Raw genomic sequence first — 15,692 nt, forward strand, 5'->3', positions numbered from 1 at the left:
CGGAGTGTATATTTTGCAGTATTTATTCTCCAATGGGATGTGGGGGAGGAGGAAACGATGCAGAGTATCCTGCACAGTACCCATTCCCAGACATGCAAAGGGTGTAGAAGAAGCAGTGTATGTGGCATAGTATCTATCTCCCAGGAGTGGTGAAGGAAACAACGTATGGGGTGGGTGTGTGTTGCATAATGTTTAGCCCCTAAGGTCGGGGGACTGATAATACGCGAAGTATATAGCACAGTACTGGTTGCCTGGTGGAGGGAGGCGTATAAGAGGCACAGCCTACTGCCCGATGTCTGGTCCTGGGTGAATACGGGGCACGGAGAGCGCTCTGTGGGAGCTCTTCCCCGGGAGGGGAGCCACCGCGCAGAGCCTCAGCCAGGGGCAGGGGAGGGAGACGGGCCGAGACTCCCCGGCCACGCGCAGAGCGCCTCGGCGGGCACACAGCGCGATATGGGCCGGGCGGTCGCGCCCAGCCTCGTGCCCCCCGGGGAGGGGAAGGGGAGGCTGCGGGGCGTCACGCACACAAACACACACAGAGCGTGTCACTCCGTGGCCGTGCCCCGGCGGGAGGGGTCGCGCGCGCACACACACACACACACAAAGCGAACGCTGTGCACTATCTGCTCCCTGGGGGTGTCGTTGTCTCCCGCCCCGCCGTTTGCAGCGTCCCCGACGAGGCGACGCTTTCGGGACCGGGCTCTGGGCAGAGACAGACACACCGCCACTGGAGGAGGAGGGGGCGGGGAAGAAGAGGAGCAGCTGGCCGTGACGGCGCGGGGCATGCTGGGCACTGTAGTTTCCCGCCGTTTTGCGGCCGCTTGCTGCCCGCTTGGGAGGACTCCATTCCCCAGGATGCTCCGAGCCGACGGAGGTCACGTGTCCACGGCTGGGGCAAGGGCCGGGCATAAGAGCGGGCGGCCATTTTGTGAGAGAAGCAGTCGCTGCTGCCTCCGCGCCTGCCGCTCCGGCTCCCTGCCGCCGCCCCAGACTTGCGGTTTGTTTTTTCCCCCTCCTCTCTTCCTTGCAGAGTCAGTGAGACGTGACCCGGGCGCACCCAGCCGCGGCCTTCTCCCCTGCTCAGCGCCCCGCCACTGAATCGCATGTCCACTATCCAGAACCTCCAATCCTTCGGTAAGCGCCTGCCGGGACCCCCGCCCCTCCCCGGCACGGGGGGCTCCTGCCCGGCGACTCGCCAGCGCGGAGCCAACCCTGGCACCCCGCCAGGCTCCCCCAGCCTCCCGTAAGCGATCCCTGCCCCTCCCCCGTCGCCGCGGAGGTGCCAGTGTCCCAGCCTCTGACAAGGGCTCCCTGACCTGCTGCCGCCCCCATCCGCTATCCCGGGTGGATGGGCTTTGCTTTGCCTTGCAGTGGGGAACAGGCTGATGGTAGCGGAGCGGGGAGGGGGGGGGGCATCCCCACTCAGTCCATTATCCTTGTTCCTTTTGGTAAGGGGTACTGCTCTGGGGGTATCCCTTCCCCCAGCCTGCCCTCTAGGATCTCTGCTTCCCTGGCAGTGCCTAGGCTGCCCCCTCAGCTGCTGTGCAGCGCCTCCCCCTCCCCCAAGGCGTGATAGCGTCACTTCACCCCCTCCCCCACCCAATGCGCTGTATAGATCCTCTGGGACTGGATCTGCCCAGGCACTGGCAATTGATCTGCCATGGGATTATCTTTTCTGTCGTCTGCCACCCACTGTGGGGGAAAAACTCTGGTTCCCAAATTCTAGTGACTGCCCTACCTTAAAGCTCACTTCAGGTATTGACCTCCGTGGATTATGGGGCCTCCTTTTTGCAGGGTTAAGAACTGCTAATCCTTAAGGAAGGCATCCCAGGCACTGGTACTATGCTGTCTGGGGCGGGGGGGAGAAGAGAGAGTCCCAAATTCTAGGGACTGGCCTGCCAGGGGAGCCCATCTTGTGAGTAAGAATTGGCCTTCCCCCTGTTCAGAATCTTAACCCCTTTGGCAAGGGATTTTCCTTTCTTGGTCCCCTCTTTCCTTATATCCACACTGACTGAAATTCTTGTTTGGTCAGGTTGCCCCAGAATTTAAACCCTTCCCATGCCCGCTCTCACTGACTCTTTTAATAAGGTACAGACTCTAGGGATTTATCTGTGATCCAGAAACCCTGGATTCTTTAACAGAGGTGTGGAGGAAGTGGAATCAACTTGCCTCTCCTTCCTTCCAGCTATTGACAGGCCAGAGTTGTGCCTGCTCCTCTGGATGCTTTCTGTCCTGAGCCCCTGGATCCCTCTTCCACGCTCTCCCCACTTTAGTTGCTTCTGTAGGCCAGGCTTGTGCCTTGCCTGCTGCCAAGCTAGTTTGCTGGTGCTGTTAGGCCTGAGTGTTCCTTCTCTTGGAGGTTTGTTTCTGCTTCTGGGAAGTAGTGGAGTTGCATAGGTAGATGCTTAAATGAAGATTTTCAAATGTGACTAGTCATTTTTGGACCTCAAATTTTCTATGCTAAATTTGATACCTTAAAATGGCCTGAATTTCCAAAAGTGCTGAGTTATATACACCTTCTGAAAATGGGATTCGTTAAATTAACCCAAATCACTAGTAACTTTTGAAAATCTTGACCTAAAGCTCATTACCTACTTTAGCTGAAGAATGCTATGTAACAGGTGAAGGAGTTGTGTGGGAAACATGCAGGTCTAATCTAAATTGGTTAGAAAAGGTATTTAAATACCAAAAAGAAAAGGAGTACTTGTGGCACCTTAGAGACTAACCAGTTTATTTGAGCATACGCTTTCGTGAGCTACAGCTCACTTCATCAGATGCATACTGTGGAAAATACAGAAGATGTTTGTTTTTATACACACAAATCATGAAAAAATGGGTATTTATCACTACAGAATGTTTTCTCTCCCCCCACCCCACACTCCTGCTGGTAATAGCTTATGTGAAGTGATCACTCTCCTTACAATGTGTATAATAATCAAGGTGGGCCATTTCCAGCACAACTGTATTTAAATACCATTTGTTTAGGGGGTAAGGAATACTTCAAACTAGTTGAAGGGCCACAGGAAGCCATTTTTTTCTTCTTTATTCCCTTCTAAAAACACTTGGCTCTTCTTCCCCATGCTTCAATACAGTTGAAGACTGGAGGGGTCTGAAGGGTGCTGTTGTGTAGAGAAGGCTAAAATGAATTGTATTGGCTTTTTGCCTGAAACTTGGTACCAGTTGTAGAGGGCACTGTGTATGCAGTCCCTGGTATCTGCCGATGTTTGTCACCATGTCTTGAAGACCTTCTCTTAGCACTGTTACATATGGTGATTAAAATTATGGTGACTCTCTGGAACTAGTACTCCTCACTGGTAGGGAAATTTTTCAGCAGAAATATTAGTTGACACGCCCTTAAGGGGCGTGGGGCTCTGTGTGAAATGAAATTTTGATGTGACAGTTCTTGAATTTCAGTGTTTATGGTGTAACAAGTGTAAACAATAGTTTTGGTCTATGTCATCTGTTTAACCTTTGAGGGGATTTTGAAGAGAAAGCACATGTATAAGTTGGTGAAAACATTACAGTGAGTTAGCTAGAGCTATTATAATGTAGTTAGTTCTGTTCAGGATAAAAGAATGGTTTTTTTCCCCTGTTAAACAAGACTCTTCCAAAGGGCATTCTCCGCTAGCTGTATCGATTTATCTTTTTCTCATGAAAAATGCTTTGTATGTAGTAAATTGCCTTTTTCTCTGCAGACCCCTTTGCTGATGCAACTAAGGGTGACGACTTACTCCCGGCAGGGACTGAGGATTACATTCATATAAGGATCCAGCAACGAAACGGCAGGAAGACATTAACTACTGTTCAGGGAATTGCAGATGATTATGACAAAAAAAAACTTGTGAAAGCCTTCAAAAAGGTAAAGCTCCTAGCTTGATGTGGAAATAGGAACGTAATGACAATTTCTGAAAACTGAGTATTTTACTTCTACTTTTTGCTACGTGTCTTCTTCTTTTTCACATTTGGCTAAAAGCCAGAAGGGAACAGTTTGTCAAAACTGTGTATTAAATAATGACCTTTGTTCAAGGGACGATACAATATTCTTGAAATTAACAATTTTTTTTACAAATGTTAGTCTCTTAAAACTTGTGCTAAGTAGTCTAGTTAATTTCCACAAGTGTCTGCCATTTTTGTTTATTTGGCAGATATAAATCAATTACATGAGTGTTGCTTTTAACTTCATGGTACTGCAATTTTTGATTTGCAGTGAGTCTTGTTTCCAGTGAAACTCTTAAGAAACATGGAAACTAGTGGCATATTGGACAGGCAAATCTTAAATGTGACATTCCTGTGCTTAACTTTCCATCTTTTGCTTTTAAGTATGGTGTTTGGGGGTGGGGGGGGAATGGATGCAGCTTGCTAGTTTACACAGTTTTTTGTCTGTAATGCTGCTGTCCTGGTGTCACCAACTAGCTTCCATAGTGTGTTTAAAAATCAGAATAGTGTAGTTTTAACCATGTTTGTGTCTCTCCATCCTTTTGTTGATAGATAAGCAACTTATTTGTAACCTTCAATATTTATCTTGTGCAGCTTCTGTTAAAGTACACTGTAAAGCATAGGTTTCAGAGTAACAGCCGTGTTAGTCTGTATTCGCAAAAAGAAAAGGAGTACTTGTGGCACCTTAGAGACTAACCAATTTATTTGAGCATAAGCTTTCATGAGCTTTCGTGATGCATCCGATGAAATGAGCTGTAGCTCACGAAAGCTTATGCTCAAATAAATTGGTTAGTCTCTAAGGTGCCACAAGTACTCCCTTTTCTTTTTATTGTAAACCATAGTAAGCTTCATTACAATTTACATGAGATGTCTTACAATATGAATGTTTTTCTAGAAATTTGCTTGTAATGGTACTGTGATTGAGCATCCTGAGTACGGTGAAGTTATCCAGCTTCAAGGTGACCAAAGAAAAAACATTTGCCAATTCCTCTTGGAGGTGAGTGACTAGAGACAAACCACTAGCAGTATTTTAGATCTCTCTGAAACTGATAAAGACCTTAATTGTTAAAGGTATGATATTAATTTATTTCTTTACATTTAACCAGTTTTTGAACCTCTAATACAGCTCTTAATACACTGACCTGAAAGGACAAAACCAGATGCTTGCAGTACATAAGAATGGCCATACTGGGTAAGACCAAAGGTCCATCTAGCCCAGTATCCTGTCTTCCGACAGTGGCCAATGCCAGGTGCCCCAGCAGGAATGAACAAAACAGGTAATCAAGTGATCCATCTCCCTGTTGCCCCTTCCCAGCTTCTGGCAGACAAACGCTAGGGGCACCATCCCTGCCCAACCTGGCTAATAGCCATTGATGGACCTATCCTCCATGAATTTATCTAGGTCTTTATTTGAACCCTGTTATAATCTTGGCCTTCACCAGGTCTGGCAAAGAGTTCACCAGACTGACTGACCGTGTGTTGTGTGGAAAAAATACTGCTTTTGTTTGTTTTTTAACCCTGCTGCCTATTAATTTCATTTGGTGACCCCTAGTTCTTGTGTTATGAGAAGGAGTAAATAACACTTGATTATTTACTTTCTCCACACCAGTCATGATTTTATAGACTTCAATTATATCTCCCCTTAGTCATCTCTTTTCTAAGCTGAAAAGTTTCAGTCTTATTAATCTCTCTTCACATGGCAGCTGTTCTATACCCCTAATCATTTTTGTTGCCCTTTTCGGAACCTTTTCCAATTCCAATATATCTCTTTTGAGATGGAGCGACCACATCTGCATGCAGTATTCAAGACGTGGGCGTGCCATGGATTTACATAGGTAATAAGACAGAAAATATATTGCCTCTATCTCTTTCTTAATGATTCCCAACATCCTGTTAGCTTTTTTGACTGCTGCTGCACATTGAGTGGATGTTTGCAGAGAACTATCCACAATGACTCCAAGATCTTGAGTGGTAACAGCCAATTTAGATCCCATCATTTTATGTATGTATAGTTGAGATTGTTTTCCAGTGTACATTACTTTACACTTATCAACACTGAATTTCGTTTGCCAATTTGTTGCCCAGTTCACCCAGTTTTGTGAGATCCTTTTGGAGCTCTTCGCAATCTGCCTGGGACTTAACTATCTTGAGTAGTTTTGTATCATCGGCAAATTTTGTCACCTCGCTGTTTACCCGTTCTTCCAGATCATTTATGAATATGTTGAATAGGACTAGGCCCAGTACAGAGCCTTGGGAGACACCACTGTTTACCTGTCTCCATTCTGAAAACTGACAGTTTATTCCAACACTTTGTTTCCTATCTTTTAACCAGTTACCAATCCATGAGAGAACTTTCCTTCTTATCCTGTGACAGCTTTCTTCGCTTAAGAGTCATTGGTGGGGGCCTTGTCAATGTCTTTCTGAAAATCTAAGTTGTCCACGTGCTTGTTGACCCCCTCAAAGAATTCTAGTAGATTGGTGAGGCATGATTTCCCTTTACAGAAACCATGTTGACTCTTCCCCAACAAATTATGTTCATCTGTATCTGACAATTTTGTTTTTTTACTATAGTTTCAACCAGCTTGCCCAGTACTGAAGTCAGGCTTACTGGCCTGTAATTGCCAGGATCACCTTTGGAGCCCTTTTTAAAAATTGACTTCACATGAGCTATCCTCCAGTCATTTGGTACAGAAGCTGATTTAAATGATAGGTTACAGACTACGGTTAGTACTTCTGCAATTTCACATTTGAATTTCTTCAGAACTATTAGGTGAATACCATCTGGTCCTGGTGACTTATTGCTGTTTAGTTTCAGTTTGTTCTAAAACCTCCTGTAATGACACCTCCATCTGGGATAGTTCCTCAGATTTGTCACCTAAAAAGAATGGCTCAGGTTTGAGAATCTCCCTTGCATCTTCAGCTGTGAAGACCAATGCAAAGAATTAATTTAGTTTCTCCACAATGGCCTTATCATCCTTGAGTGCTCCTTTAGCATCTCGATCATCCAGTGGCCCCACTGGTGGTTTAGCAGGCTTCCTGCTTCTGATGTACTTAATCTTTTTTGCTATTTTTGTGATTGTATAGTATTTAGATTTTGTGCAGTATTTTGATAATCGGGGTGATAAACCTCTTCTAGGAGTCTATTGAATTAACAATTCCCATTCTTTGGGGGGGAAAGTTGAGTTTTGCCTCTTGTTGTAAAAGATGAAAATATGTCTGACAAATATAACTGATACTGAACAGGTGCTGTGTGGTGGGGGAAGATAGCTAATCTTTTGTCTTGTCATAAGAATACTCAGCTGTAGCTGCTGTTTGGAGGCATGTGTTATCAGCTGGGGTTTTTTAAAGCAGTTTAGATCAGAAGGATAAGTGGAAAAGACTAAAGGAATGAGATGTTCTATGTTGTTTCTCGTGACTAGGTTCCTAAATAAAAATTCAAGGCGTATAATTTTGAGGGGCAAACTTCTGGAGAGAATTCTCTAACATTTGACTCTGGAACCTGGAAAACAGCCATGAATCCTATATTCTACCTGTTGATGCACATGGAGTCCCTTGTCATTCCTATGACTGCTAGATCTCCTCTCGATGTAATGTTATGGCCATTCCACAGCACAGAAGCTTTACTGAAATGTGTTTCCCTTTTACAGGTTGGCATTGTCAAAGAGGAACAGCTGAAAGTTCATGGTTTTTAAAATGTGTATAATCACATGAAGAAATCTGCAGTTTTTGTTCATACTCAAGCTGGCTAAACTGTGAAATATGAGTCTTTGCAGTAAATGGACTTCCCACTTACCTAAGCGTTTAAAGTTTTATTCACATTTGCATGATTACAGAAAACATGTGGTGTGTAGACTAGAAACACATAAAAAAATTGCAGTAAGATGGTAATGAAGACCTTTGTGAATTTTAACACATTTCCAATGGAAATGTTTTAGTGCTGATTGTCGAGTTTATTACTTTTCACCTGACTTAAATGTTTTTGTTGTATTAAAACCATGTGTGTTGCAGCTTAAAAATAGTGTCTTCGTATTTTTCTTTGAGTATTTGGAATGCTTAGTTAGGCAACAGTCCTGATTTAATGTGATAAAACAGCTCTGTGGCAAATTTAGTTTACTGAATACCAACTAAAGTGAGGTCTGCGTAATGAAGTGTTAGCTAATTAAAGTCAGAAGTAAGATAAATTAGGACTTTACAATCTCTTCTGAGTTGGTGCATTTGAATACCAATTTTATTAATACAGTTGTTGGTAGACTGTACAATTAAGAACTGGATCTTAACTCTGTTAAACTCTTAAGATAATCAGTAAATTCTGAAACACTAGTCTTACAGTCAAGAGGACTTTTGCAAGCAGTACTGATTTCCTAAAGGAACTTGGCTATCGTACTTCAAATCTAGGTTTTCTGTTACACACTGCCATTACCTTGAGCACCAAAAAAGGTTAAAAGAAATGCACAGGGTCTTGTCTCCTCCCGTTCTGCCAAATGGAGGGAAAATGTTTTGAGATGGCTTCTGCCACAGCTGTGCCCTTGGAGTTCAGTTCCCTATATAGGATAGTGGTTATTTCAGAAAGTTAGTGTAGGTAATTTTTCTATCAAAAAGCTCATTCTATTTTGTTTGAAACAATTCATAAGCTGTTTTTATTAAACTGGCCTTCTAGTTTCCATTGACACTAAATTAAAGGGACTTCCATCTCTGGGCCATATCTGTTAATAGAAAAAAATTAAATGTTTCCTATTACTGAAATATGCAAAGATCAGTTCCTTTTGGGGGAAGGGCATGGAAAACATCTGAATAAGTACCTCAGATTTGCTGAATCAGGAAATTATAAAACAGTTGCCAAAGCTGAGGGCATTAAATGACTTCTCTTCTCCAGCATCCCAGCTCCCCACCAAATATACCCCCCCACCACCAATATTTTTGTACTGGTTTAAGCTTCCATGTACAAACATTAGGATTAACAGGAACTGACTGACTAGTAAGTGCAGTTTGTGGGAGCTGAAGAGCTATACCAAATACTTATAATGGCTGTTTGCTAGTTATCTCAACCTCAAGGGCTTGACTTTCTAAATGTTGGATTGGTGCAGCTCTGGTGTAACCCCCTTCCACCAGCCTACATCAGATATGATCCTGCAGGTGTGGGGCTAATAAGTAGGGTCAGGGAGCTGCATTCTGTACCTAAATAACAGTGCTGAATTACATTGGCTATTGCTTGGGCAGGGGGATCCTGTTTTTACTGGTATAGTTGGTTTCATTTGGGGGGCAGTGCTTTGTACCCAACAAATGCACAGATTTTCCAGTCTAAGCCCACATCTACAGTAGGCATGGATGCAGCTAGATTGTAAAGAATTATTAATAAACCTGAAAGCCATGTGACATTCCCCAAGGAACAATCTGGACTGTTGAACAGCTGTGTCCCTTTAATTCTCCAACCTGGGGTACTTTTTACACTGCTACACTGAGAACAACCAGGCCTGGTCTGTTCACACACAGCCTCCCAGCTGTATTATGAGTGCTTTAGCCAGCCACTTCTGAATTATAGTACAGCATTAAAACAGCAAATTCACAGTTCTGGACTTGTTCCTAGAAATGTGTATCTTGTACTGCCCAGCTCTTTCCTTTTGGACAATACAAGCTCATAGTTTCATTTTAGTAATAGAAAAGGATATGCACAAACCCTGTTAACTCAAATGGAAGTTTCAAAACACTGGTTTAGATCAAACAAGTTTATTAACTGCAGAAAGATTTTTTTTTTAAGTGGTTACAAGTAATTAGGCATAAAAGTCAGAATTTGGTTACAAGAAAATAAAAGGTAAAATGCAACTAACATCTAACTTAAGCTAAGTGAATTCAAAGCACAATGTCTCTTGCTTTTGCAGTCTTACTGGTTGGATGTCTTTCAGCCATGACCCTTCCCCCAGTCCAGTGTTTCTTTCCTTGTCCTTTAGGTGTTGTAGGTAGAGAGAAAGAGAGATGATTTGTGTCCTTTGTTCTCACTTATATTTTCCTCTTTGAAAATCATCTCCAGCTGAGGTTCAAGAGACAGGCTGTTTGCATAGGAACCCCAGCTGTTCCTTGACTAATCTGTAAATTTTTTGCTCACACCCTTTTTCCTGCCAAAGAATGGCTGCTTAACTAGGTGATAGTCCATTTGATTATGTTGACAGCTGGCCAAGGCATCAGTTTGCCTTTTCCCTCTGAGGAACTGGTTTGTGCCTGGTTTTCTACACTTGGAACCTCTCAGCAGTGGCTAGAGGTGAAAGTAAGCTAGTATGCCCTACTGGACCAGCTTCCCCAGTGGTGATTGAAAGGGCCAGGGCCCCAGCCACTGCGGGAAGCCACGGGCTCTTTAAATCACTGCCGGAGCCCTGCCTTGCTACCCTGGAGCTCTGGCTTGGGTGGGGATTTAAAGGGCGCAGGGCTCCTGTCACTCCTGAACGGCAACGCTTTTCGGCAGCATTTCGACGGGCGGTTCTCCGGCGGCCTCACTCGGTGGCGGCATTTCGGCGGCGCGGTGTCCTGCGGGCGCACACAACTGCCCTGGTGGTGCCATTGTGCCTGTGGGCTCCACATTGGGGACCCCTGGCTTAGGTTGTACTCTACTCTAAAAATAATGCCAGAACGAAATAGAACACTTTAAACTGGTTAGTTTTAAAATACTAAGGAAACTCTCACAAAACAATTACATCAGAGGCTGGGGATACTCAGTTTTCAACACCAACTTTAACTCTGCCCTATTCTCCCTGATCACTCTCTGCCATCCTGGTTATGGTTTACATCGGGGTGGGCAAACGTTTTGGCCTGATAGCCACATGGGGGTTGCAAAACCGTATTGAGGGCTGAGTAGGGAAGTCTTTACCTCCCCAAACAGCCTGGCCCCCTGCTCTGTATCTGAACCCTCCCATTGACTGCCCCCCACCTCAGAGCCCCTGACCCATCCAAACCCTACCCCCTCCGCTCCTTGTCCCCTGACCGCCCCCTCCTGGGAGCTCTTGCCCCTAGCCACCCTCCGGGACCCTATCCAACCTCCCCTGTTCCTGACTGCCCCAACCCCTATCCACACCCCTGCCCCCCACAGGTCCCCGGGGACTCCCTCACCTATCCAACACCACCTACTCCCTGTCCCCTGACTGCCTCCCCAACCTCTGCCCCATTCAACCACTCCCTGTCCCCTGACTGCCCTGCCCCCTATCCATACCCCTGCCCCATCCATCCTCTGGGGCCCCACCCCCTATCCCAGAGGTGGGCAAACTATGGCCCATGGGCCACATCCGGCCCCCAGGACCGTCCTGCCTGGTCTCTGACCTCCTGGCCTGGGAGGCTTACCCACGGCCCCCTCCCCTGCTGTCTCCCCGCTGCCGCGCAGCGCAATACTCTGGGCTGCAGAGCCACAGGGAGCGGGGTGGGGGGAGGTTGGATAGAGGGAAGGGGAGTTTGGGAGGTGGTCAGGGGCGTGGATAGGGGTTGTGGCAGTCAGAGGGCGGGGAATGGGGTCAGGGGTCCTGGGGGGGGGGAGTCAGGAAGGAGAGGGGTTGGATGGGGCAGCGGGGGGCAGTCAGGGAGCAGGGGATGGTGGATGGGGCAGGGGTCCCAGTGGGCCAGTCAGGAAGGAGAGGGTTTGGATGGGGTGGTGGGGGGCAGTTAGGGGTGGGGGGTCTGGGGGAGGTCAGGGGACAGAGCGGGGGGAGGGGCCATCAGGGAATGGGGAGGTTGGACGAGGCAGGAGTCCTGGGGGGGCTGTCAGGGTGTGAGAAGCAGGGGGTCGGATAGGGGGTGGGGGCTGGGCCATGCCTGGCTGTTTGGGGAGGCACAGCCTCCCCTAACCGGCCCTCCATACAATTTCAGAAACCCAAAAAGTTTGCCCGCCCCTGCCCTATCCAACCCCCCTGTTCCCTGCCCCATCCAACTGCCCCCTGTCCCCTGACTGCCCCCTGGAACTCCCTGCCCCTTACCCAACCCCCCCGCTTCCCTCCCCCTTACCATGCCGCTCAGAGCAGCATGTCTGGCAGCCGTGCCGCCCGGCCGGTGCCAAACTTGCTGCCGCGCTGCCCGGCAGGAGCGTGCGGCCCAACCCACTGCCCAGAGCGCTGCCTGCACAGCAGCGTAGCTGCAGGGTAGGGGGGAGAGCAGGGGAGGGGCTGGGGGCTAGCCTCCCCGGCGGGGAGCTCAAGTTCCAGGCAGGATGGTCCCGCGGGCTGTAGTTTGCCTACCTCTGGTCTACATACTCCTGTTATCCTAACCAAAACACTACAGCTAGACTTGTATGTTCCAAACCACCAGTAAGTAGAGAGAAGACCAGATATCACTCTTACTGATGGTCAGAGACTTATCACCTTGTTCATATAATCTGCACGAGATCCTGCTTTCATTCACCACCCAGCTGTCTGGGGGATACCCGGATCACCCGTACAATATTGGTCAGATCCTGTATTCGTGCTACAGGTTAGTGATTAACTTTTTCAACATCCTCACTGAAGGCAATGGTCCATAGACTCCCTGTACCATGCTCTTGTTGAAACAGGCCTGAAATTTCCTCCTGCTATAGGCAGGGATGGTGTGTACAAGGTATATCATATAACAAAAGGCCATACTTTGTAATCCGTGTGCACAACAGGGAATGGTTGTTTCTCTTCTGTGGCAACTAGAGGGGATTCTCCCAGCAGTAAGCTTGGGATAAAGGCCGGTGGGGGGGTGGTTGAACTTTAACTGAATATTTTCAAAAAGAAAAGGAGTACTTGTGGCACCTTAGAGACTAACCAGTTTATTTGAGCATAAGCTTTCGTGAGCTACAGCTGAATGCATCCGATGAAGTGAGCTGTAGCTCATGAAAGCTTATGCTCAAATAAACTGGTTAGTCTCTAAGGTGCCACAAGTACTCCTTTTCTTTTTGCGAATTCAGACTAACACGGCTGTTACTCTGAAACCTGAATATTTTCAGACTCTCTGAAGTGTGTAGATATTTATTTTAAAATACCACAAAACAAAAATTCTTGTTACCATATGTGTTTATTTCCAACTCTCTCTCCCCCCCACAAAACAATCTTTAGTCATTCTCGGTGCCATGGCATTGGTCACAATAGTCCAAGCAAGGACTAACCAGTGAGGTGTGTGAATATCCTTAAGATGATATCATTGACCCTACAACTAGCACACATTTTTTGAAGTTTAAGCCTCTGTACACTCAGGTTCCTTTCATCAGGTTGTATTCTAGGCATTCATAGAAGCCCATGATTAATTAAGTCTTAAATGTTAATGTGTCTGTAAGCCTGTGGGGTTTGTTGTATACAAGTTTCCATTGACAATAATGTATTGAATATTTTTCAAATTGGCAGTTCAAATGTTTTTATAAACTGAGTAAGGGAAAAACTAAATAGAGCCATTTTGTGTTTACTGATTTTTACACAGATTCATTTTACATACTACTTCTAATCTACATATAAAAAGTGTTTTAAAGTTGTTGTGGGTTTTTGTTTTGTTTTTAACTATTTGGAAGACTTAGTTCTGTTTCAGTTACATTCCTGTAACTGATCACTTCATGTTAAATCTTAACCTGTTTTTCAGTAATGCTATCTACTTGAGATAATGTGAGACTATCTAAAAGAAATTGTACAGTGTTGTCTTATGTACATTTTCTAAAAAATTAAAGTTTATGCCATTTTTAAGGTAGATTCTTTCTTGGAAAATATGAGTAATGTATATCCTCTAGGGCTGTTGATTAATCGCAGTTAACTCATGCGATTAACTCAAGAAAATTAATTGCAATTAAAAAAATTAATTGTGATCAGTCGCACTGTTAAACAATAGAATACTAATTGAAATTTATTAAATATTTTTGGGTGTTTTTCTACATTTTCAAATATATTGATTTCTATTACAATACAGAATACAAAGTATACAGTGCTCACTTTATATTTATTTTTATTACAAATATTTGCACTGTAAAATGATAAACAAAAAAAATAGTATTTTTCAGTTCACCTCATACAAATACTGTAGTGCAATCTCTTTATCGTGAAAGTGCAACTCTCAAATGTAGATTTTTTTTGTTACATGACTGCATCCAATAAAAAAAAATGTAAAACTTTTAGAGCCTATAAGTCCACTCAGTCCTACTTCTTGTTCACCCAATCGCTAAGACAAACAAGTTTGTTTACATTTATGGCAGATAATGCTGCCCACTTCTTATTTTCAATGTCACCTGAAAGTGAGAACAGGCATTCGCATGGCACTTTTGTAGCCCGTATTGCAAGGTATTTATGTGCCAGATATGCTAAACATGCATATGCCCCTTCATGCTTCAGCCACCATTACAGAGGACATACTTCCATGGTGCTGATGTTTGTTTAAAAAGATACGTTAATTACAATTTATGACTGAACTCCTTGGAGGAGAATTGAATGTCTCCTGCTCCATGGTTTTACCTGCATTCTGCCATATATTTTGTGTTATGGTAGTCTAGGATGATGACCCAGAATATGCTGTTTGATTTAAGAACACTTTCACTGCAGATCTGACAAAACACAAAAAAGATTCCAATATCAGATTTCTAAAGATAGCTACAGCACTCGACCCAAGGTTTAAGAATCTGAAGTGCCTTCCAAAATCTGAGAGGGATGAGATTCAGAAGTCTTAAAAGAGCAACACTCAGGTGCAGAAACTACAGATCCCAAACCACCAAAAAAGAAAATCGACCTTCTGTTGGTGGCATCTGACTCAGATGATGAAAATGAATTTGCATCGGTCCACGCTGCTTTGGATTATTATCGAGCAGAATTCATCATCAGCATGGATGCATATCCTCTGGAATGGTGGTTGAAGCATGAAGGGACATAAGAATCTTTAGCACATATGGCATGTAAATATCTTCCAACGCTGGCTACAATGCCATGCCAAATGCTTGTTCTTACTTTCAGGTGATATTGTAAACAAGAAGCAGGCAGCATTATCTGCTGCAAATGGAAAAAATTTGTCTGAGCAATTGGCTGAACAAGAAGTAGGACTGAGTGGACTTGTAGGCTCTAAAGTTTTACATTGTTTTATTTTTGAATGCAGTTATTTTTTGTACATAATTCTACATTTGTAAGTTCAACTTTCATGGTAAAGAGATTGCACTACAGTATTTGTATTAGGTGAATTGAAAAATCCTATTTTTTTATTTTTTTACAGTGCAAATATTTGTAATAAAAAAGAAATATAAAATATAAATATAAACTATACACTTTGTATTCTATGTTGTAATTGAAATCAATATATTTGAAAATGTAGAAACACCCAAAAATATTTAAAGAAATGATATTCTACTATTGTTTAATAGCGAGATTAATCATACAATTAATCATGATTAATTTTTTTAATTGCTTGACAGCCCTAATATTCTCTAATATCTAATGTTTAATGTTAGTAATTGAGCCTTGAGTAGTCTATTTTCTGAATTGTCTTTTCATTATGTAATAAAAATACTTAAAGGAAGCAGAGTTTAAATGTGGAATATACTTTTCAGAGTGAGAAACGATATGTTGCAGTTTTAAGTTTCAATCTGTGGCTCTGTTAACTGACTTAAGTAGTTGAGCATACTGTGCCATGTTCTGGAATGATCTCACAGTCCTAAAACAAGGCTGTTGACACGATGTCCAGAATGTTAGGTAGAGGAGGATCGTCTAGCATTCTGGACAGTCACAATATTTTTACATGATATAAGTACTGGCAGTTAGAATAAGTCTCTGCCCACAGTAGATGATAAACTGTTTTCAAATATAGCT

The 15,692-nt window shown here is 44.2% G+C and overlaps 1 protein-coding gene across 4 annotated transcripts; it reads left to right on the top strand.

The window, feature by feature from the left end:
• Positions 1-532: 532 nt before the first annotated feature.
• On the top strand, positions 533-7,952 carry EIF1B (eukaryotic translation initiation factor 1B). 4 transcript variants are annotated; one of them, XR_005223969.2, is made up of 5 exons: positions 533-1,134; positions 3,696-3,859; positions 4,832-4,933; positions 5,043-5,213; positions 7,584-7,728. XR_005223969.2 is itself a non-coding variant. In XM_037890219.2 (4 exons), exons 1-4 carry the CDS (start codon positions 1,104-1,106, stop codon positions 7,626-7,628), a joined length of 342 nt encoding a protein of 113 aa, XP_037746147.1. In that variant the 5' UTR covers positions 533-1,103; the 3' UTR covers positions 7,629-7,952. The 4 variants fall into 4 exon arrangements, 1 of the variants encoding a protein (XP_037746147.1); XR_005223970.2 differs by having other exon boundaries at positions 5,063-5,213; XR_006288899.1 differs by lacking the exon at positions 5,043-5,213 and having other exon boundaries at positions 4,832-5,007.
• The last annotated feature ends 7,740 nt before the right edge of the window (positions 7,953-15,692 follow it).

Source organism: Chelonia mydas, chromosome 2 (genome assembly GCF_015237465.2).
Source record: "Chelonia mydas isolate rCheMyd1 chromosome 2, rCheMyd1.pri.v2, whole genome shotgun sequence".
NCBI classification, from domain to species: domain Eukaryota; kingdom Metazoa; phylum Chordata; order Testudines; family Cheloniidae; genus Chelonia; species Chelonia mydas.